The sequence below is a fragment of the Poecilia formosa genome, unplaced genomic scaffold, assembly GCF_000485575.1.
Source record: "Poecilia formosa unplaced genomic scaffold, Poecilia_formosa-5.1.2 Scaffold170, whole genome shotgun sequence".
In the NCBI taxonomy this organism is placed as follows: Eukaryota; Metazoa; Chordata; class Actinopteri; order Cyprinodontiformes; family Poeciliidae; genus Poecilia; species Poecilia formosa.
In genome coordinates this window covers 1,117,385-1,141,755 of record NW_006800109.1, presented here as the reverse complement: position 1 = coordinate 1,141,755, position 24,371 = coordinate 1,117,385, and the positions used below count along the sequence as shown (strand labels likewise).

Below are 24,371 nucleotides of genomic sequence, written 5' to 3'. Positions count from 1 at the left end.
AAATATTCTCCCAGTAGAACCAGAACTTTTTAAAATTAATGCTAATTATTGATGCTCTCCTGGAACAAATAGTGGATAATGCTGTCAGTTTAGATTTTTAATTAACATAACTAGTTTAAATGTACGTAGATAAATTTGAAAGGTTTAAACAGTAAATGTGGTGACTCACCGTTTGTGTAAGGGTTGGCCACCTTTTTGTTTGTCATCACTCGTGCGGTTGCGTTGTTCACCTGGCATGGCAGGAAAAACGTTCTGGGGTTAGACGCCAACAACACAACCAAACATTCAGGAGGGCCACAACCAAGCAGCAAACCAAGGAATGAAAGACATTCTCAAAATAAAATAAAATCTTTTTGTGCTTTTTGAATCAGTTCTGTTTCAGATTATCAGACAAATTTAACAGAAACCAGAGTTTAAATGTTTAGATGTGAATTCTTGGTTTTAGTGAGCTTTTTTACGTCACTCCGCTTTGGAGAATTGTTTTAATTCAGTCACACTGGGGGATTTTTAAGTCTGGACTTTGATTAGGCCACTCCAAAGGAGAGCAGGATTCATGGTTCTGTCGATTACGACAAAGTAAATCCTGAAGCAGCAAAGCAAACGGCTGCAGGTTTCATTTTCTAATAGTTTCACACTGATCAGCTGATTGTTTAATTGATCTATTTACAGAAATTGAATCAGGTGAAGGTAAAACTGTAGAAAAAAATGTTTTTGAATGCAAGATGTATTTTTGAACAGTTTTGGTCTAATTGCTGCTTTCATTGTGTTGATCTTTCAGAAAATGCTTTTTAAAATTCCGTTTATTCCAGTTAACATTTAATTGATTTGCTGACAATTATTTCCATAATCGATAAATCGCTTCAGTCTTATTTATCACTGTGCCTCAGAAATGACTTCATAAACCTTAAATTTCTTTACATCTGAGGCTCATTTATCCATTTAGGCAGTAATCAGGTCTGACTTTCTTTAAAATGTGGTTCTTTATTTATTAATCAAGTGAGCGTTTACTTTTCCACACAGAGCCATGCTGGTTTTAACAACTTAATTTAAAGAAATAATCATTTAAAGTGCATTTTTTGAGTTATTTGATTTGATTTTAACATTAGCTTGATGATCTGAAACATTTCAGTGGCACAAAAAAGCAACAGAAGAAGAAAATACAGCAAATTGTTGTTTCCATCAGAAATATTTCTGCTGCTTTAAAGAAAAAAAAGATGAGAGCATGCATCATTAGCCTACATGTCTGAGCAAAAACGAGCATCTTCCAGTTTCACTAATTGGTTGCAAACCCAAATATATGCCAAAGAAACGGAGGAACTCCAGCCTGCGCTCTGAGTTTCCCCCGTCAACCTGACAGGAGCGACTTTGTAAACAAAAGCAGAATTAAAGCAGAAAACATGAAACGCAGGAAATGAAGGTTCAGATCTGATGATGGCATGCATTCATTCTGCTGTCAGGTGATGATGGACAGCGGCTCGTCCAGCTGGACATGTATGGATCCCACGTTCTACTGAGAACAAATTACACGCACCATTATGCATGCATGCAACCACATCCACACACACTCACACACACACACAGCAGCCACATGCTAATGCTTGGATTAGTTGGTAAACTGAGCACACAGCAGGCAGGAAAGGAGAAAATGTGGGAAAAAGTGGAAGCACCTCGATTTTGCGTCCCTCTACGATTGTACCGTTTAGTTTCTCTCGCGCACGATCGGCGTCTGTGCTTGTTTCAAAAGTTACAAACCCAAAGCCCTGAGAGCGGCGCGGTCGCCACAGGTGGAGGAAGAAAGGACACACAAAGGGAGAAGAGAAGGGAGAGAGGAAAGAAGACAGGAGAAGGTGAGCAGCAGCGGCGGCGGAGTCGAGTTGTAAGCAGCCAGATTAATTAGAGGCAGTTAGTGAGGCGTCAGGAAACAGCAAACAGAGATCCGAGAACGGTGACACGACCTCACACAGCAACGCCAGCAGACCTGCCCGCTTTACCCAATTAAACGCCACAGCTGCCGTGGCACGGGCGAGTCAGGAGCCAGCGAATGCAAAACATGGCTGGCTGCCATGATGGCGCTTTAATTATCGGCACAACTCGCTCCTATTGCATCACTGCAAAAACACAATTTCACCAAGTACTCTTGCTTTAGCTTCCAGTGCCAATACCTTAGTACTTTTAAAATTAGACTAAATAAACTTACAAGTAACTTTCCAGCAAGATAGAGTCAACAATTCCTTAATTTTGATTAAAAAGTACAAGTTCCACTGGCAGATTATAAGGAAAATGCCTGGTTATAAGTGGGAATATTTGCCAAACTAAACTTCTTTTATCAGTTTTATGAAATTATTAGCTCAAAACAAACTAATAATTTACTGAAAAATAACTTACTGAAAAGTTACTTGTGAGTTAGTTTTGTCTTATTTCACGTCTACAAAGTTATTTTCACAAGAAATTCCTTAGCATTGATGAAAAGGCCAGTGGAACTAGTACTTATATAAAATCAAAGTGAAAGACTGATTTTAGTAACTGAATTAGAACAAGCTGAAAAAGTTACTTTAAAGTTAGTTCTGTTTTATTTCAAATGTACTCAAATATTTTAACAATAAACTAAACAAAAATACTTGGTAAGATTTTGTTTTCTCTGTGTTCCCCTTCGTTTGAGGGAGCAAAAGAGGATTTCTCACTGCAAGAACACAAAATCTTACCAATTATTTTTGATTTAATTTCTAGTGCAAATATCTCATTACACTTCAAATAAGACAAATCTATCTTAAAGTAATTTTTCAGAAAGATATAGTTGTTTGTTTTAAGTCAATAATGACTTGACATTGATTTAAAAAGGCAGATTATTTCACTTACAGTATAGGTAAAATGTCTTCTTAGAGAGAAAATCTGCCTAATTAACACTTTAAATCAATATTAAGGATTTGAGTTAAAACAAACTCCTATATCTTACTGAGAAGTTATTTTTAAGTTAGTTTTTTCATATTTAAAGTGTATTAAGATACTTGCACCTGAAACTAGACCAAAAATACTTTTGTGTTTTTGCAGTGTGAAACCTGATCTTAAAGGTTCAACATCTTAACAGAAAGTAGGAATAAAGACCAAAGAAACGATATTGACTAAAATATACCCAGCCTCCCATCGCCCCTGTCCTCCCCCCCTCCTCTGGGGGGGTTTGTCACTTCGCTGAGTTATGTGGACTGGGATCCTGGACCTGAGCCATTAAGACATTCTGGCCAAACAAGTCCCATTCCTGTAGTTTCTATATATACGCATGGCGGTTTGCAGGGAGCATGGCCGCTGCTGCCTGATAATTGCTGGAGGATGTAATACATGTGAGAGACGGCGAGCATCCAGGATCCCGGCCGCTGGCATAAATAACACGGGACCTGTCCGCGGGGGGACGCAGATAAAGAAATAAATTCAGGAAAAAAAAGAATTGAGGGCAAAATTAATCCTTTGGACACTCACCCGACTCCGTTTTTTTATCACGCCAAATAATTAGCTTACAAGAGGAGAGAGTGGAGGCGCCATTTTTCAAAGGAGACAAACATATTGAATGCAAATTGCCAAAGCTTCATAGGAAATAGATTATTTATTAATGGCCTGATAGGTTCATTATATAGCACAGAGAGCGCGCGAGGGAGAGAGGCATCATGGGTAATGGCTTTGTGGGGCACAAACAATAAATGCTTGTTACGGCGGAGGAGGCAGGTTTATCCGGTGCTCCATCTTGTCTGGCAGAAGAGGCTGAGCGCGGCAGCGGCGGCTTCCTGGACCCTCCACGCGCCCCAACGCCAGACCAGCAGCTCCCAGTAGCCCTCAGTAGCTCCCAGTAGCCCCCAGTAGCTCCCAGTAGCCCCCAGTAGCTCCCAGTAGCTCCCAGCGGCTCCCAGTAGCCCCCAGTAGCCCCCAGCAGCTCCCAGTGGCTCCCAGTAGCTCCCAGTAACTCCCAGTAACTCCCAGCAGCCCCCAGCGGCTCCCAGCAGCCCCCAGCAGCTCCCAGCAGCTCCCAGTGGCTCCCAGTGGCCCCCAGTAGCTCCCAGTACCCCCCAGCAGCTCCCAGTAGCCCCCAGTAGCCCCCAGTAGCTCCCAGCTATGAATGGGAATCGACAGCATTCGTGACTCAGCTGTCGGCGTTATGAATGGAGAGCCGTGGAGCTTCTACACTCCATTAAAGGAACAGCTGGATGAGCCGCGCTGGGCCGTTCACGCCGCCGCAGGCTTCACCTGTCCTGACTGATACCGCAGCAACGCCTCGCTGCCATTTTTCCTGCCTCTCCCGCCCAGACAGCGTTTGGGATTGATGCGATCGTGTCGGGGTTAAGTTCGGTCACCGGGCGCTTATTATGGATGAGTTTTAAAGTGCGTGATGGACGTATTGCCCGACACTTCGCCTCCCAGTTGGAGCTTTGTTTACTTAAAACTACAGCAGCTCCATGTTTGGGGAAAAATGCTGAGCTGCTTCTTATTTAAATAAATCTGCATATTTGTGACCTTTTTATGAAGACTAACAACCGGGGTGGGAACCAGCGAGCGCGGGGCCGAGCGCCGCATAAAGAGGGGCAGCCAGAAAGTGCTGAGAAAGGTAGTCGCACATTGTTAGTTTTGGTCTTATTATTGGATTTTTTTTATTTATTACCAGAAGAAATGCAAAATAAGGCCAACTTCATCCTTCATGTGGCTCCTTTAAATTAATTTATTCAACATATGGACACATGATGTCCTATTTGTGAGGAACAGCCTAGATATATTCAATATTGATAAATGATATTTATTTGGTTGTGTAACGATTGCTTGAAGCTGGTCACTCCATTTATTCAGGCACACTTAAATAAATTAAAATATCATTAAAAAGTTAATTTGAGTCACTAAATCTAAATATGTAGATTTAGGAATTTATTTGTGGATGATTATAGCCAACAGAAAATTAGAATATTAAAAAGAATGATTTTAATCCAGAAATGTGTCCCTACTGAACAGTATCAGTTCTTGGTCTGGACTCCTTTCGCATAAATTACTGCATCAATGCGGTGTAGCACGGAGATCAGCCTCAGGTCTAGGTTGCTATGACAACAGTTTATAGATTCTCTACAGGGTTCAGATCACACCAGTTTCAATTCAGTTCAATCAAAGAAAACTTTATTAATCCCAGAGGGAATTACATTTTTCAACCATGACAACTGAAGCAACTTACTACCGTTAGCAAAATGCTAAAGCTCATCAGAAGATCCAAATCTGTTTGTATTTTTTACAACCTACATCACACTTTTTCATAGCAGCCTGAACGGTCCAATTAAATTTTTCACCAGAGAAAAATCTTCCATTCAATCATATCTTATTGAGCCAAATCCAAATTTTATGTCATTGATGTGAGATGTGCATCATGGTTCTGCAGCAGAAGAAGCCAGACGCTGTTAATCTGGACTAAACGACTGCTGAGGATGGATTTGTCTGACTCCACATCCAGGCTGACCTGTGTACAGAAGCTGCAGTCAACAGGCTGCTGCTGTTGGCTGGACTTCTTTTTTTTTTTAGTCTTGTTCTGATTTGGTGATGATTCTGTCGGCTCTGACTTTATCCAGTCATAGACGACGGCGGCCATTATTACTGCCGTAAACGGAGCGCTGCGGCGGGACATCTACGTTCTTCTTCTGCACATGCGGGTCGCTTTTGGGACGTTCACAGAAGTCTGACTGCAGTCGCATTTAATTAGTAGCATGAACGACTGCGCAAAAAATATTGGATTTCAGCAAAAAATCAGAAGTGAGCATCGAGAGATGCTGTGTGAGCGTAGCCTCAACTTCACCCGCCATTGTTAAAGGAACAAAAATCCCTTTTTTAAAATCTAAAATCACCAAAAATGTAGATTTTTTCCCCCCAAACTCAATAATAAACTAAGCATGAACTATTTTAATTTAATCGTTAATTGAAAGCTAAATGCTGAATGTGCTGATAGTTTTGGGCTCTGATGAAAATGTAAAAAATATTTTCTCTCTTTATAGCAATAAAAACATGATCTATATACGTCATTTGAAAACACTTGTTATATTTAGACAAATGCTAATACAGCAATTACAAGCAGATTTGAGTTGAATAAAATGCATAACATAAAAATATTAGCAAGTATTTTTGATCTAGTTTGTAGTGCAAAATGTCTTGGTGCACTGAAAAATAAGAAAATTAAATCACAAACAAGTTTTCAGCAAGATAAATGAGCTTGTTTTTAGTAAATAATCCAGATTAAAAAGGAATAGTTTCAGATTATTTCACTTGTAACATCTTTCAAATTCATTCTGGAATTGTAGACAGGGGCCACAAATGGCCCACAAACCCCACTTTGAACACCCCTGAATCATTGGTTCTAGTTTCATTTCTGAAACATTTTATGCTCCCAGACTAAGCAAAACATTACGACCAGGTCATGAAGGTTTCAGGTCTTTGCTCAAACCTTTGAATCCATTTTCAGTTCTTTTAAAATCTCATCTGGTTCTCATGGATCTTCTCGTCAGCTGGATGTTTTAAATCCTACGTTTCCTCACAAAGTGAATATCTGAATCTGAATACCATGAAGCCATCTGAATGAATGGTCAGGTTTGGAGCAGGCTCCTTCCCATCTGCTGGAGGACCTGCAGCTTGCTGGTGGATTAGGCGAAATGTGAAACAGCTCAATAATAAATTGATTGACAGGACTAATGATTCACAACTTGTGTGAGAGCTGCAACAGACAACAAAACAAGAGGGAGGGAGGGAGCCGGAGAGCGAGGGGCCGGCTGAATTCGGCTCTGCAGGACCGGGCTTAGAGACGGCTACTCTTCGCCAATGTACACACCACACTAATGCCATCATTAGGAAACAGAAGAAGTACATGGTAATGAAGCAGCTGGCGTTCTAGTTCACTTACCTTGGATCCTCGCTCATTAAAGATAATCTCCACATCTAAAATCTTTCCAAATTGCTGCGGAGAGAAAAGAAAGACAGAAGAGCAGAGATGGAGTTAGAGAGCTTGGCTGGCTGTGAATTCATGAGGAGGAAGGCTGGAGAGAGAAAAACCATTAAGGCGATATGGAAATGTTACTTTTGTGGGGAAATGGTGGTCAATTTGCATTTGTTAGCTGAGCAAACAGTTGTTGAAGGTTGTTGGCGAGAACTCATCGCTGCTGCTGCTGCTCCTTTAACGCGTCTGGATTCGTATCAGTGAAACGAGACCTTTGTAGAAATGCTTGATCTTTGATAATTTCGCAGCGTTTCTGATCAGAGTTTGTTTATTTCCGACGCCGTTTTGATGTCATCACCCTGGAAAAACTTCCTGCTGCCTCGCGCCTCCTCCCGGTCCGCTCTGTTTTGTGTTTGTGCGGCCAGCAGAACCTCAGGGCCCGTCCCCGGGGGTTACCGCGCTCCAGCCTTTCGATTTAACAGGCCTGCCTTCGGATCATTAGAAAACAGAGGAATGAAAGTAAACTGTAAGTTCCTCTAATGAGTGGAGCGAGTGCGACTTTTAATTGCTGTCTACAATGGCCGTATTATTTCATTAAAAGTAATTACCCTGTCAAGCGGTCCGCATCGCCTTCATTTCAGCACAACAGGGAAGAAATGGGCCTTCCATGTGGTCGGCGCTCAATGGGAATGGATGGATCGTTTGACTGAGCCGCTAATAGGGGGTTAGGAGGAGCTGGCTATTATCCGGCTGCAGACAGTGGAGTGGGCTTGCGGAGCAGAAAAACTTCTGCTTCCTGCTCCTTTTAAGGGCGACGCACCGCATCTCCGCTCCTGTCCGCACATCTGTCTGCTGCGGCGCTCGGCTCCACTGACTCAAACAGGGAGCGCAGGCATTTATATCCCAGCGTGACGCCCCCTTTCTCGCCCGAGAAGACAATGCTTCCCCCACGCTACGTGCAGATGCTAATTGTTTTAACCGAGTGTAATGGGCTTGTGGCGTCGATTAATTAGTTTCAGAGGAAGTCGTCTTTGTGGATTTCCACATGGCGCTGGGGACTGTTCGCTGCTCACCACTGATCTCACTCCTATCCCCACCCACACACACACACACACACACACACACACACAGGGATAAACAGCTGCATCAGCAGCAGCGATAAACAATAGCTTCAATGGGAGGAGTGTCCAGAGGGAGAGACTGATGTCATCTACAGCGTGGGACTGCAGCTCCATCCATCCACAGAGCAGCGACCACACCGGCGCTTCCTCACGTTTCAGTCCATTTATCACCCAACATCTAAACGCTCACACGTTCACACCAGCTTCCTCGCAGCTTTTAATCTGCACTTCCATGCGTCGATGCAGACACGGTTCATACAGGTGCTTCAAGTCCTTCAAAAGGCTTGAATTTCAGTTGATAAAGTGCTTAATATTCAAAGTGCAGTTTTGTAATAAAGTGCAATCTAATGATGGATTCTCCCAAAACCTGTGCAAAGCGACTCATCTCTGTTGTTACAATTGAAACCAGATATTTTCAAACAATAAAAAGACAATCAGACTAACCGCTTCTTGTTTCAGGTTAGTTAGAAACTAAATGACAGAAAACTTGAGAACGTTTTCTTTGTAACTTCCTGTTCTTAATTTGGCGTTTTGTTTGGATTGTTTCAATGTAATGATTATTATTCCTCAATAACTTATTGATCTGTGTAATTAAAATAAAAGTTTTTTGTTAAACTAGTGTTTTTTTTGTTTTCTCAGAACCGTCTGGTGTTTAGGCTGCATGAGAGACATTTTAAAACATTTTGGTATATTTTACATTGTACTGTAAAATGTAGAATACCATCATGAGATATTTTTAATAACAGTAAGAAAAAAAATAGTGAATTGAAACTGTCTGCTTTAGTTCATTTTGGCTTTTATCTCTGAAAAAGTTTAAAACTTCACTGTAAAAATGTTGGAACTGAGCAGAAAACAGGACAGTGGTCACCGACCACAGCGGAAAGAAAGAAAAAACTCACCGACACGTTTAAAGCCCAAGAACGTTTCAAACATTTTCATGGTAAGTTATTATTGTCTTCATTCATAATGTCTTCTGACAGCAATGTAGCAAAATGTTATGATTTGGAAAGTCTCTTACACACCTGACTGGTCTGAGAGCAAAACACAAATTTAACAACAAAAATCCCCAATTTTAATACCTTCACCTTTTTAATTACACAGATCAGTAACTCATTGAGCTATTAGGAATAATAAGTATTTATTACATTGAGGTAAATTACCTTCCTGGTCACATTAAAAGCTTAAATACAATATAAATATCCACTTAACCTTCTTTTCTCTTAAAATCTGTGGTAACGTAATGTGTATTAGACAAACCTCTGAATTTGAGCCAGTTGAAACTTCCCTGGTTTGTGAGCGACTAGCTAAACACGGCTTCGTGCTCAGATGGTTTTCTCACATGAAAAGGAGCAAACCAGCTCAAAAACCCTTAAAACTTTGTCTCTAAAATTAAGACCCTAAAACGTTTTACATTTATTTAAGAAAATGTAAGTTTGCCTTAAAGTTTGTTGTGGCAGGAGTATCTAATCTTGTACATTCTCATAAATGTTGCATCTTTTCTCACTGGACTTTTCTGACGTTTGACTTGGAAACAGACGTCTTCATTTTGTTCTGTGACCTGAGACATTTGAGGCTGCTGCTGCCCAGCTGTTAACATATCTTTGCTAGCTGGTTAGCTTTTGTTTGCGTCTATCATAGGTAAGTGCAGATTTATCGCCAAGTTGGATAAATGACGTCCGTTTTCGTCAGCGGCTCATTTCTGTTGAGGGAAAATTGTTTAAAGCTCAGCACTATGTGAGCTAAGGCTGATCTCCAACTGTCCAAAGACAATTGGTCGTTTAATATCACATTTATTTAGTTGATTTCACAGTAAGAACAGAGGAGGCAAACAAACTGGCCATCAGACTTGTAGTGAATACAAGATGGTTAATATTCATTTACTTCATAAGTAGGCTTAGTAAAATACAGTCATTATGCAGAAGGTATGTGTCTAATTGTTAGTAAACATGGAATAAATAAACCATCAGGTAGCCAAGCATATATGGAAAACTGGTTAGCATCTAAACTTCTGTACATTTTCCGTTTGCTCTGGTTTCAGGGGGTTTGTCGTTTAGGACAGGTAAAAATCATGTGACGTGATTTTAGGTAAAGTTGGTGATTTGATCGAATCAGCAGAAGTTTTGGATCAGTTTCAAAGCCGTTTCCAACTTTTGTAAACTCGCTGGCTGAGAGCGCCAACCAGGTGAGCCACAACCGACTGAACTCGACTTGAACAAATAGAAACTAAGGCTGAACTGACATGAACAAGTTGGAAAAGAATCTAATTCAACACTTCAGCTCGTCCAGCCTGGTGCCTCAACGTGACGTAGAAGAGTCCAGATCCCACGTCTCTGAAATGACTTCGACAAAATGATCACTTTCCAATTTTAGGGTTTTAGACAGAATATTAGTTTCCACTTTACTAAAAAACTGCAGAGACTTTCAAGGACTTTATACCAGGTGTGAGTGGTACAAACTTCAACCTTTATCACGGTAATCTGTGGGAATATTGTGATAACGGTAAAAGTAACAAGATATTTATTCCTTCTTCTACGGGTAACTTCATGTCTGCGACTGTCACAGCAGTTACAGCCCCACAAACAAACATTTCCATTTATAATCTGTTTCTTTAAATAAAGACACACAGTTACTGGATTTTATCAGATTTATTGGTATTTTTAAATAAATGCAGGAGCATTTAAAAGAACCCTGCTTAATTATTTACTATATAAAATGTTGCAATAGTTCAGAATCAGAATGCTGTGTTATATTTAGATCTGTCATAATAACAAACTGTGTTGGACAATAAATTGTGATAAATGATAACATTGTTGTTTTCAGACCATTTTCAACTAGTATAAAAATAATGGCATAAAATAAACTTTCAACTCTATTCAACACTGGAACTGGAAGACATTTTAAACATCCAAAATAAATAAAACAACACAAACAATAAATTAAATTAATTATGAAGTCTGTAAACAAAACCACAAACTGAAGACTTTTATCATCCAGTTTTTGGTAGAAAGATAAAAACAATAAAACATGCAAATGGAAATTATTGAGTTTGTTTTAATTTATCATGTGATTAATTGATTTATTGCTTACTGAGAATCACCTAGTAATATTACAGTGTAACTGATTTTGTAATAAATGTTTTTTATTCAATGTTTGCTGATCCAAATAAATAACTGCATCAAAATCATGGTAAATGATGATACGATCAATTCAGCACTTTCTTGTCAAAGCGTTTGCATGTTTCTGTTTTTTCCGGTTAATGAGCCGAGGTTGTAAACTGAGAGAGATTTCCCTCTCAGCTGTGGACCTGCAGCCTTTTCAAGCCAAACAGGATCCACCTTTGATTATCCTGAACGTCTCAGCGCTGCTCAGAGCGCCGTAATGAGGTGGCAGTGGCCTGCGTGTTGGGGGCGCAGCAGTCAGCGTGACAGTGGGGTCTGATTGCTCTGGGGAACGCTGTGAGAGCCCTCACACCCACCCAGAGACGCGCTGCTGAAAAAGCGGCGCTCACAAATGAGGGCACCCTCGAGCGGCGCAGCGTGGGCTCCGCGCGGCGCTCGCTGGAGTGTTTTCATTTCCCGCGCACTTACCAGCTCTCAGAGATCACAGTTTCTAATTACTGATTAGCGTCCGCTGTGGATGCCCTAATGAGACCTTCATTCAGCGCCTCGTTAAAGGCTCACAGGTCCCCCAACCCGGCAGCGTGCGGGGGGCATCCCGGGCCCTCCCGTCTCGTTCCGGGTTCCTGGGAGCCCGCGCGGCGCCTCCTCCGTCTTCCTGTCTGTGGGCTTCACTCATGCGTAGCGGTAATGGCGTATTGAGCCGGTGGCGCTCCAGAAGCCATTAGAGCTGCAGGAATGAGGCTTTGCACACACTGATCACACAAAGGCCCCATTGTGGTGGCCGTGTCAGAGGGTGGAGCGGACCTGCTATCTCTACGCCAAGCTCCAACCAAGACAATCAATCCCACAATCCTCCACCTCGCCAACCAGCGCGAGCAACGGGAAGGAGAGGGCAACATGTGATTGAGGGAGGCTGGGTGGGCTGCAATCAATTTTCCATCATATATCTGCATGCAGCGGCCAGGCACACAAAGCCTCCGAGCTAATTACGCCGGTGATTTGGATTCCACATGACCTGCACCAGAGCTGGGAACAATAAAGCCAACAATCAGAGAGAGAAAGCAGCCATGTTGTGTGCAATTTATAAAGCCACAGCTAGGGCTCTCTGGTAATTAATATCATCAGCTCAGTGTTGTCTTCATAACGGCTAAAATTAACGCCTCTGGCTGCTAATGGTCCAATTAGCGCCTAACATTTGAAGTACATTTTTGGCCATCGTCTCCGTTCAGATCCATTATTGTTATTGAATCCGGTTGGCTTCGTATCGAAGCTTGTGCGAGACACAAAGGTGAGCCGCTGAGCCGGCGCATTAATTGGCCGGGAGACGATGAAGATCCGTCAGATCCGGGTGTTCAAACTGGATCGGACGCGAGCCGCTAACGGCGGACGGGTTGGGGATCGGCGGCAGGTTTCATCGCTCAGCCGCCGCCTCCCTCGTGTCTGACCCACAGAGTTCAGGAGCTGATTGTGACTGATTGAGCTGTTTATCACCTGCGAAATCTTCCAAGCCACTCTTTTCTCCCCAGACAACACAGTAATCAATGCATTAACTAGATGACAGCTGCAGCAAAGCCTCCAGTTCCTGTTTGTGCTTTCCTGTATTTTCTAGACGATGCGATCATTTCCTGTTAGTGGAGACGTAGCGAACTGGAACATCCTGCGAACAGCTGAATCAGTCGAGTCACTGGCTGCGTTTCCATTATAAATGTGCGCAAAACTTTGTTGAAAAAAATAAAACAATTTGCGGAAACAGAATTAAAATCACGTGGATACGTTTGATAAGTCGTTAAAAAATAAACCTCATCATCCTTCAACTACTTCCTGTCATCTCCTTCCTGGTTGCTGATCATGTGACTGTCACGTATTCCGATCAACACGTCACGCTCACTGAAATCAAAATGTGGAGAATTATCTTTGCATGATGCTGCAGACTGGAAGGAACTTTAAAAGGTATTTTTAAAATGTCTGAAACGTTCACAGGCTTCAGATGAAGATTTTATGTCTCTATTGTTTTTAATGTCTTATGATTTCAACATAAAACATGTTATTTTCGGTAAAGTGTGCTGCTGGATCTTTGCTCCAGTTACTTCCTAATATCCCACCTGGTTGAATGGAAAATAAAATAAAATGAAAAATAACTTGTGTGATGTGACACAAAGTGTTTCCATTGCAATTTCAATACTGCCAAAAAATCTAGCGCCAAAAGTTTTTGTTTTTTTTGTTTTTTGTTTCAAAATTGCCATGTTTCCATTCAGCAAATTTATTTTCAGAATGTCAAAATGCCTAATTATATAATCAGTGGAAACAGGGTTAGTGTGTGAGTGTTGCTGCTGTGCCAGTAGAAATAAGTTTCCTGGAGCTACTCACCCCGAACATTTGCCTCAAATCTGGGTCCCGGAAGCGGAAGGGAATGTTGGAGACATGTAACCTTTTTGGCTGCTGCTTCTCTGAAGAGTCTGAGTGCTGGAGCTGGAGCTGCTGAGAACCCTCTGTTTGCGTCACGTCATCTGTCTGCCGGAGGGAAACAAACAGAAAAGACACAAGCTGCTCATTAGCTGCTGCTGCGGCGGCGTACTGTACCTCCTGGTCCTGCACAACGAGAGAGACAGAGAGGGGGCGGGAGGCCCGGCTGACTAACTTAACTCCACATCTGCCATTTTTCAATCTACTCAGAAAGCCTGAGCGATAAACAGCCGATGACTTATAGTGTCAAACCTGAGGTTGTGCATTACAAATCCACTTATTAATCTCTTGCACTTAGCTCCTGAGCAACAGGGAAGATTGAAGGCGCTGACAAAAAGGCGTGGATATAGATCCCACAGAGCCCTGACATGTCTAGACTAAAGACACATTATTGGTGACGTTTGCACACAGCCATCAGAGTGCGAGGCCCAGAGCCCTCAGCGTTGTTGTTTCCATCATTATGCGAATGCGACGCTGACATTTCTGTATAAATGATGTGTCTGATGTCAATGACAAATTCCACTTGTTTCTCACTGTGACACCGGTGATGGATTTCAGCAAGCCTGCTGCTGGCTTGTCTCTTTAGATGGACCTTGTTTTATTTTCCGTGGACAAAAAGCTCATTGGTCAAACGCAGAGTTTATCCTCTGTCTCCTGCTCTGCTGGGGCTAAAAGTTTTCCATTAGATGGGATCATTTTCTTTCTTTCAGAGAAGAAAATGACAAATATCGATACAAGTGTGGAGCCAAATGGTAATTAGCTGAGATCTGGCAGGTAAAACTGCTCACTAATGATTTTTTTTGAGGGGGGAGGAATATTTTAATAAAACCTGAGACAATTATTGCTTAACTTTAGGTCTTTGCATCCAATGTTGCCTATAAATCTGATCTGAACCTTTATAATTCGATACAATTTTTATCTTTTTAAGCAAAACATTTCTTTTTTTGTGCTCAGTCTAAGTCAACTTAATTTCACAGGGCATAAAAAACATCCGTCACCAACAGTGAAACCGTCATCAAAATGTGCAAAAATCAAAGTTATTCTCCAGTTTCCTAAACCTTAATGACCCAAAATAAACCAGTTTAATTTCAGATCATATCCATTATTCTCACGTTTTTATATTAAACTAATAAAAAACCATCAGATCTGTTGCATATGAACCTGTTTGCCATCCTTCCTTCAGCCCTGCATCACGGTGATACACGTATATGTATGTATATAAAGTTTTTTTAGTCTGTAACTGGACCAGTATCTGATTCTCTGTTATGTTTATTTTGCCTGGTTCTCTCAGATCTTTGCTCTGGGCTGCTTGGGATGGATTTTTCTGCATTTTTGTTGTTGGATGGGAAAAAGTCAATATGCAATAGGAATAAATGTGGAAAAATATGAAATCTTAAAAAAGTGTTTTATTTAACAGAATACGGCTGTAATCTTCTGCTTAATGGCGTTTTATTCATCTGTTCATTCTGATGTTTTTATTGTTTTATGTAGCTTCTAGATTGCTGTGTTTTTTACATGCTGCTTTTCTTTACGCATGCTGGAAATGAAGGTGGAGAAATCTGAGAAAAAGTCAGATTTTAAACTTTAGTGGTTGAATGAAGAGCTGCACATTTGAGAGAGCAACGTGATTACGGCCTTGACCACTAGAGGTCACTCATCAGGAGAAGATGAAGTTTGTTTTGGGTGTTTGAACTTGGGTTTTTTGCTCATAGTTTCAGTTTCATATTAGCAAACAAATGAATAAAACCAACAGGACTGAAGCCTGATTTAGTGCCGGTGGCGGTGGGGGGGTTAAATAAAGAAACAGACCGAGGAGGGAGGGGGGATGAGGGACGATGCAGTGGAAGTGGCAGATATTGAGCACAAAAGCTGTTTGAATGTGATATGTAAACTGCAAGGTCTCCTGGGAAGCGCTCTCTGAGCCCGACACACACACCTACACACACTCCGACACACACAGACACAGTCTGGTGGCGATGCAGCGGTGAAAGGAGAGGAGGTTGTTGCCCGAGTCCAAACGGTTGAAATGACTCGGAGAGCCGTGGCTGCAGGCCTCTCTTAGTGATACATGCCCACCATTTAGGAAATGGGCTCGGGATTTATTCATTATAATTCATCATCACAGTATTATCATTATCATCATGATCGTAATGATGATCGCCTTTATTATTCTCATTATCATAATCACAATCTCCACTGTAATGGCCGTCATTTATTTGGTTTTTATGGCCCATTCCGAGACGGTGACATACATTGTTAGCGGTGACAGTTGTTTGATTCAAGGTCCCGCTCCGCCTGGCCCGCGGCCGTCCAGGTAGCTCCACCTGAGCTGCCGCGCCGCCGCCGTCCGGACGCCACGGATCGGTGACAGAGAGGGACGAGCGCAGAGCCGTGTCCTCGCGCGCTGGAGGTTAATAGCCTGAGCGGCCATGTTGGGCCCAGGGGTGACACGTTGCAGACAGATGCTGGACCGCGGAGGGTGACAAGGTACCGGAGCCCCTCGGGTCAATCTGTTTCATCGGTCACACATGACACACTCAACCTTTAGCGTATGTTGCCGGGCTGCGGCGCTCCGCTGTCCTCCAGCTCTGTCTGTCGGGCTTTTTATCACGCGTGTTTGCAGACATCCAGATTAACTTTCAGCCGGCGCGCAGACAGGCCAGCAGCCCGCTGACATCAGGGCCAAGCACACATTCTGGGAACACAAACGCTGAATTGCTGACTCCGAGCACCTCAGACTGCAAACTACTAACTCAATAACTTCGAGTGTCACCGAGATCCGGGAATGCTGCCTGCGCGCCGCTGCTCCCGAGGCTCCAACCTGCCTGCCTGCTTGTGAAGCGGCGCTGTAGCAGTGGAAAATAATTACCTCTGTATTACCATAGGAGGCCACCTTCAGTGGCACTTTACTGTCCCGACAGCTGCTGTCACAGGGAGGAGGAGGTGGGATGCAAAACACACCGTCACCGCCAAAGCCAGCAAAGCTAAGAGTGAGAGAGCTGTCAACTCCTGCAGCTCTCTGGCTTCCTGTTCAGTCATTTCTCTAAAAGACTCCCTTGCTGTTATTTGCAAATCGCCTGCAAAGTGCTCTGCTCAGCACTTTCCCCCTCCTCGCAGAGTGGCATTACAAGAGCATAATTGAAACTATCTGATTGGAATGCTGCCAAGCAGGTAGATTACATCCGATTAAATAGGAGCCGGGGTGGGGGGCTTCGGAGTCTTCGCTCACAAGAATTATAATGCCCAAGCCTTAATTCATTACGCTCCTCTTCCGGTTTGTTTTCTCTCTCTAAAGAAGCTGCAGATATAAGCTCTCCATCACCTGGAGGAGAGGCTGGTGACCCGGCTCAGCCACCGTCGCTCCTGCACAGGAGGCAAAGCGTTCAGGATCTACCTGCACTAAAAACCACGACGTGGTTCGATTCCTGGGATTTCTGCTAGATTTTTATTTAAATTCTTGTTATGTCAATGCAAAGTGTTAACTTTGATCCTGCTTGAGTCATATCAGAGTTTTATTATCCAAACTGACTAATTTAAACTACTGGAGGGCCACAAAATTGACTCAATTAAAAATGCAAAAAATGATTTTATTTAAATTTTTTAAATGATTTTTTAGATTTATCTGCTCAATAATGAACAAAATCTTTATGAAATCTGTATATCATTACTTCAGAAATATTTTCTTGTGGTCAGGGGCTGAACAAAATCATATCAAGGGTGACAAATGGCCCCTGAGCCACACTTTGGACCCCCAGGCTTATGTGGAACAGTTTTAGGAAATATGTAACGAACATACTTTTATCAAAGTTCAGTTCTCCCTTTCTGCAGCTTTAGTGATTCGTTTGACGTGTCGACCCGGTGTAACCGGTCCAGTTCAACCTGAATTTGGTTAGTGGGAAAAGAAAACCTCAAACTTTCCAGGTCTGTAGGAAACTTCTATGGATATATATCTATGCTGTGACACAATAGAGCAAGAAAAAACCTGCAAACAACAGGAGGGGATGAATTTGCCTTTCCTGAGGCTGAGAAATACCACAGTTTTCATTTTTATTTATTATTTCACATTCAGAGGCAGGACTCACTGTGCAGACCGGCAAAATGAATGGCGCTCCTGCGAGTCTCAGAGCCTCCATGTGTGGGACTTTGGTCTGTAAATTTTGGGGTTTTAAATTTAGTTTTAGAGCCCACAGTCACTGTTGCGGCCTCGAGCTCAGAAATCATTCAGTAAAAATGGCCGCGCCGTGTTTACATCGGCCCAAACCCGAACAGGAGCCGTAAAACTCCAAACATCAGAGAGCCAATCGATCTCCTGCTGCAGTGCTGTCTGAATATTAACACAAAGATGCTGAGGAGCGGCTCATTCTTGATGAATTAGGATGTCGGTAAAATGTTTATTTCAAAATGCTAAAATCAGAGAATCTGTACATTGTTTATTTCTGGTCATTTTGGCTTCCAGCTAATAAATTATGTTCTCAGAACATTAGAATATTATATCAGATCAATAAAAAACTGAACTTTAACCCAGACATGTTATGATATGCTCATGTAATGTCCGAATGGAAACGATGCCTCTCTGCCAGCGGCACTGATGCACCGATACACTGATGCACCGATACACCGATACACTGATACACCGATACACTGATGCACCGATACACTGATACACCGATACACTGATACACCGATACACTGATACACCGATGCACTGATACACCGATGCACTGATGCACCGATGCACTGATACACCGATGCACTGATACATCGATACACCGATACACTGATGCACCAATACACTGATGATTATTTTACATGTACCGTTCAGTGGGCCAACATTTCTGTAATAGCCTCAGTCTTTCAGAGGAATCTGGGTTTGCATTAGCAGTAAACCAGAATCATCAAATTAGGATTAATAATTAGATTGCGACAGACTGGCGACCTGTCCAGGATGTACCCCGCCTCTCGCCCGGAACGTTAGCTGGGGATAGGCACCAGCACCCCTCCCGGCCCCACTGAGGGACAAGGGTGTTCAGAAAATGGATGGATGGATGGATGGATGGAATTAGATTAGAGTATTTTGTATCTTCTTCCTTCGCAACATGTAACAAATGGAGTAGCGTCAGATTTTAGTGGTTGGAGGATTTCTCTCTTCTCTTTGGAGTCATTTCTTCAGTTAGCGCTAGCATAACACGTTTGTTTTGGTTGTTTTTACCCAGAATGCCCTGTACTGTAGTCCACTTCCTGCTTCAGGTGTGAATGCACCCTTAAATTAACGCATTTATATCTGGAGATCATCTTGCTGTATTTACATTTCTGCTCTGGTTTTGTAAATGTGCAGCAGGACAGATCCACTCTTCCTCTGGTTTACTGTTAGTTTCCGACTGAGACGTGGAAGCAGGTATTGTGATAATTTAAACTATTAAATCATTGAGACTTTGAATCTCCTCCCACTCCTGCAGATCGCCGTCAGCACAGCCTCTGAAAGCGACACCCTGCTGGCGTCTCCATGCTTTAAATGCGGCTCGCCAGAGACCACAGCTCGTGTGTGAGTGTTTGCATGTGCTCGTCCATGTTTTCTGCATGCTCCTGCGAGTGTGTGTGTGTCTATGTTATCACAGTCCCCCAGAATACCCTTTGGAAAGTCTTCATGCCGCTGACACGGGCTGTGAAAAATCTGGAAATGAGTGCTGCCCTAATGCCACTGCCTTAATTTGTTATCTGAAAAGAGAATGATTACTCATGAAATTCAACCAAACCTCAGACTATTTGAGCCGAGCCAGATAACGAGCTCGCTCCCCGGCAGCCCTCTGCTACCCTCGTCTCCAAGGATTTGGAGAAAAGTTCGGCGCTGCCTCTCTTCCTCAAGTCGCCTGCTTTCAAGTCAGCTTGTTTGAACACGATGCCGGCCTGCAGACCGGGCGGCGGACAGCGCCACCTTCCTGGTAGAGACGCAGAGGGAAGGAGCCAGCGCTCCCTACGCCTCATTAAAACACACACACTCTGCTCTCTGTGGGGAATTGACACAGAATCCATACGTTTCGCTGAATTCTCACTCACTTGACTCTTTTTAAGTCTTTAAGTCAAGAAGATGTGCAGAGCAAAGCGTCGTGGCGGGGTGGAGGAGCTGAGCGCAGCAGAGTCGAGCCAGCAGAGGGGGGATCTGCTCCTTCAATCTGTGTTTCTGCAGGGTGCCCTAATCAAAGGCACCCGGGCCCGTCTGCGGCACCCAGAGCAAACCGGCTGGGCCCGTCATTAAAGGCAGCCAACGCAGCAGTGGGCGACACTACACCAGCGGCCCCCGAGGATTAGGCTCTGTGTTTACACCCCACTAATCTCATCCCTCTGTCCTCCCCGAGAAGAGACGGTTGGATGCGGGGAGAGGAGATGGAGGGGAGCGGGGAGAGCCAGCCGAGCTCTCATCTCTCCACGGCGACCATCTCTGGGCTTTTTCTCACAGCGGGCGAACAGATGAAATGAAATCAAATGCGAAACGGAGAGAGAAGGGAGACAGGGAGGCATCGAGCGGAGGAGTGGTGTTCAGTGTCAGAGAGGGGGAGGAAGACGAAGGAGGAGGGTGAGCCTCCTGCCAAGTCCCCCTCCCCCACCCCACTTTAAACTCTCCTGCATGTCAGCCATTACTGTAAGTGCAGGATATAACTGTGGAGCAGTTGGAGAGCGTCACACAAATCTTCAAATCAAACATTGCTACATTACAAGGCGATGATAATGCGCCGCTGCTCGGCTTCTGCTGCCTAAGCACTTTTTCTGCTGCCAAATATTCATGGCTGTGCAGTAATTGTGAGGCCGGGAAAATGGAAGTGTTAGCAACGTTCTTTATGAGTGACCTGGATCCCTCTCAGGGGGGCTGCGACCTCGCCGTGACCCCCAACGCCACCACAGAAGAAGAACCCTTCTCCTTTCATCTCTAACCACCTTTTATAAACATTAGAGCCACGAGAGTCGTCTTCGCTTTTATCGGAAACTTTGGATGTAAATCCCGAGTCGAGGGATTTACAGCAGACAGCAGGAAGGCGACTTTCACGCTCAGACTGATCCGACTGGACAGCAGCTGGAGTAAAAGGCATCTCCGCCGTGCCGCTTTCACCGAGGGCACAGAGGGTGAAGGGCGTGTCGCTCCGACAGAGAGACCAACTCTTTCCTGTCAGATAAAATCTGATCAGCTCTGCCTCTGCATCTTCAGACATCTCAGGATCTGAACTTCCCTCCCAAACCGCTAAACATCAAGCGGTCCCTCCAGTTTTCACAGTAATTTATGCAAAATCAACAGATCCTGGCATTTCTTACACCAAAACTCAATTGCAAGTTTATTGGAATTTAATTGTCAGACATTGGGTGATTAATGCTAACTCCCACCTGCAGGTGGCAGTGTTTTTTACATCTACTACACTGCTGACAGCTAACGAAAAGTTACACTTACTGTCACACACAAGTTAAAATATTGCAAAATTCCTTGCAAAAATTTCTGAAGTAGCATCACAAAAATCAGAAAAACAATCAGGAAATCTTGGAGCGACTGAAGATCTGAATGTAAATAAAAACCAGAAATCGATTCCTATTTATTGATTGACTCCCCGGCCATTTTTACTAGGTAAACCTGTTCAATTGACCCGTTTCACTCAACCACATGGCAGCAAGTCAAAGCTTTAGGCATCTTCACGCACCAAAGACCACAAGTTGTTCTGAGTGTTTCAGAAGCTGCTGATCTGCAGCCATTTTTCACACGCAAACATCCTTCAGGTTTCCAGAGAACTATGGTTAGGATGGAAATGTTTCAGTATCAGCAGGCTGATCATTGGTAAAAAGACCAATGACTCCACACACTGAGCACACAACTGGTGAAACCTTGAGTAGATGGGCTACAGCAGCAGACGACCTCTTTCAGAACAGGAAACTAAGGCGACGGTTAACCTGTCCACCAAAGTCCAACAACAACCGACTGGAGGAATGTTGCTTAATTACTGGATAGCAAAAGGTGCTTAATAGGTGATTTTTTTCATTTGGAATTGAACCGGATGAAGCTAAACTTGAGTTCTGTGTGGAACATTAACAGACAAATGTTTTATTATTTTTTCATCTTAAATGTAAAACGTACGTATAATTTCTGCTCTGACTATGTCCGCCTTTCAGTAAAATCCCTGTTTTTGACTCTGTGTGTTCCAGTTAGCAGTTAATCGATAACTAAACTAGTTGATGACGATTAATCGTGTCGGCCCTCTAAAGCATGGATCCAGGTTATTTAATAGTGTTGGAGTTATTTTCTTTGGGCCAATAATACCAACCAAACATCATTTAAATGCCACAGCCTGTGAACCAACAAAGAGTCTCTGGGATGTGGTTATTTATGGTTCATAATGTGAATATTTGGATGTTTTGTTCTGCAGTCATGGGAGATTTTTACAGGCTGTGCAGGGCGTATTCTGGGCCGGCCGTGTCTGCTTCGAGCACAAAACCCGCAATTCTCTGAGGCAGTGTGCAGAACTTCCATATGCAACTTATGTTGACATAATAAAGCTACAATATGGTGGGCAGTGGAGACAATTAAAAATGCACATTACTGTAGTGCAGATGGGGCCACATGTGCAAGTTCAATTATGCAGAAAATAATTTTCTAAAGTCTCCTGAAACAATCTGTTTGCACACCTTGTTTAAAGTCATGTACAAACATGTAAAATTATGATTTATGTGGAGTTTAATTGTAGCTAAAGGCTGAATGCAGCTTTTTAGGGACAACATGTTCTGGTGTTTAGTTAATCTGGATGCTTCCTGTTCTGTTGCTGAGCAGCTTCACTTCTAATCCACAGCTGGTCTGGGCTTGTTTTGCTTTCAAAATGGCTGCTAAAGACCGCTCAGTCGTTTCTGCTCAGGCTGGAGGCGCATCTCAGATCAGCTACACCATCATCGGAAAGTTCATTCACTTTGGTCATTCAGTGCAGAAGAGAAAAATATTCGTCCTGAAGGAGCCCAGACGTTGTTCATCAACATTTCTGGATTAAAGCTGCAGAATGTAACTTTTAAAATAATCAGTTTTTTATTGATTGATTCTATTTGTTAAAACTTTCACCATGTTGTGACAGTTTGAGACATTTAATCTGTGAAAAAATCCATCTCATGCTGCCGTCTGCAGAAATACACCGCTCAAAAACAGGCAATCAGTCTGGAGGAGGGTCTTAGCGCTGTCAATCAACCTCATGCACTCGCTGCTAAATGTGCTTATGGCAGAGAAAGAACTTAGCGTTACAGGCAAATCGTTTATCTGCCATAATCTGTGGTTATGCTACCTAGCATTAGCATTCACAACAGGCTAATGCTAATGCTAATGCTGAAGAATAGCAGAGATCAAGGGGGAGAGGAATGAGCAGCACCGGGCAAGACTGTGACTGACAGCGCTAAGTCCCGCCTCCTGGCTCTCATTGGTTGTTTCTTATAAACACTGAGAGAAAACAGAGGACATGATTTTTTCAGATGATCTATCTCATAATATTCTGTCACGGCGTCATGGCAGTTTCAACAAATATGTACAAAATATATTTTTATAAAAGTTACATGCTGCAGCTTTACATATTAATGTAAGCTAGAATCTTCCAAATGATCAGGTGTGTGTGTGTGTGTGTGTGTGTGTGTGTGTGTGTGACTTTCTGAACTGAATATATATTTTTCCGATGATCTGTATTTACTGCGATGCACCTCCAAAGTTTCTGGAACCAAAATTTCCCTGCAGACAGAGATGCAGCTAATTCATGAAATTTTACAACAATATTTCTAACAATATTTCTCATCTTTTGTTAGTTGCACAAAAAAAGAATCACAGTTAATCAGTTAATGAAGTATAAAATGATAAGAAGAATATATTTTACTTGCTGACAGCGTGTTGAGAACAGTGTTTGCAGGTGATGCAGGGCACTGACCGGTGCGGTCGTGGTGGCGGTGATGGTGGGCGTGCTGTTGTCAGTGCCGGCCGGCTCGCTGTGCGTCTGTGTGGGCGTGTACAGGGTCATGGCGTGCTCGGGCACCCGGCTCTGCCCGGTGTAGTCCTGCGTCGGGAGCGGGTGCGGCGCCGCAAACTCTGCAGGGATGCCATTCTGTGGGGGAGGCGGGTACTGGGCGGGGGTGTAGGGCTGGGCCATCGCTTCAGGAGGGTTGGTGGCCTCTTGGTTACCCTGCGAGACACACAGCGAGAAGGCAGAGGAAGTTAAAGCTACAGCGCGTCGCTGGGCTTGTGTGAGCAGCATGAAAGGCGTCCGGGTTCCCTCCTGAGACTCAAAGGGCAACCGGGGAGAGTTGTCCTGCCAAGCTTCAGAGCCGAGAGGAAACAGCCATCATATCACGTCTCAGCTCACATTAGAGGAACCCTTGATCATCGCTAATGAACATAGTTTACATTGTAGAGCGTGGCTTACAGTTAGAGGGCCAAGAGTCGGGGGGAATCTCAAAGCACAAGAGGAAAGATCAATTAATTGATCAAATTTTGATTGAGCTCTTTGATTTCAGTGACAGGTCTGTTAAACGAGCAGCTGCTCCCTCAACGAGATTCTCTTTAATACTTCCAGCAGAAAACGGTTCCCCACTCTGCCAGCGCTCGCTGGCTGGCACAGCCTGGCCCGGCCCGGCTCGGATCGGCTCAGCACAGCCCGAACCGGCCCGGCTTGGCCCGGATCGGCTCAGGTCAGCCTGAACCGGCCCGGCTTGGCCCGGATCGGCTCAGGTCAGCCTGGC

At 43.5% G+C, this 24,371-nt stretch overlaps 1 protein-coding gene and 2 long non-coding RNA genes across 11 annotated transcripts in view; 1 reads left to right on the top strand and 2 right to left on the bottom strand.

Annotated features, from left to right (window-relative positions):
* The window catches only part of rbfox3a (RNA binding fox-1 homolog 3a), a 546,624-nt gene that overhangs the window by 20,037 nt on the left and 502,216 nt on the right, over window positions 1–24,371 (bottom strand). For 3 of the 7 annotated variants that reach the window (XM_016677950.1, XM_016677955.1, XM_007565007.2), the window contains 5 exons: window positions 23,564–23,815; window positions 13,545–13,688; window positions 6,905–6,958; window positions 1,668–1,760; window positions 170–230 (listed from right to left, as the gene is read on the bottom strand). In XM_016677950.1, coding sequence (XP_016533436.1) covers window positions 170–230; window positions 1,668–1,760; window positions 6,905–6,958; window positions 13,545–13,688; window positions 23,564–23,815 — 604 coding nt within the window. Of the gene's footprint in view, window positions 1–169; window positions 231–1,667; window positions 1,761–6,904; window positions 6,959–13,544; window positions 13,692–23,512; window positions 23,816–24,371 lie in introns of all 7 variants that reach the window. The other 4 variants (XM_016677951.1, XM_016677954.1, XM_016677953.1 and 1 more) reach the window with 2 other exon arrangements.
* LOC103146903 (uncharacterized) overlaps window positions 1–24,371 on the top strand; it is a 140,287-nt gene that overhangs the window by 105,885 nt on the left and 10,031 nt on the right. The window contains exon 5 of one of the 3 annotated variants that reach the window (XR_001663773.1): window positions 19,097–19,182. This is a non-coding gene — a long non-coding RNA (uncharacterized LOC103146903). Of the gene's footprint in view, window positions 1–16,935; window positions 17,068–19,096; window positions 21,186–24,371 lie in introns of those variants that run through there. The other 2 variants (XR_001663772.1, XR_001663775.1) reach the window with 2 other exon arrangements.
* Window positions 13,817–21,602, bottom strand: LOC107837731 (uncharacterized). The gene is made up of 3 exons (XR_001663780.1): window positions 21,471–21,602; window positions 15,156–15,158; window positions 13,817–13,827 (listed from the first exon to the last, which is right to left on the bottom strand). It is a non-coding gene; the product is annotated as an uncharacterized LOC107837731 (long non-coding RNA).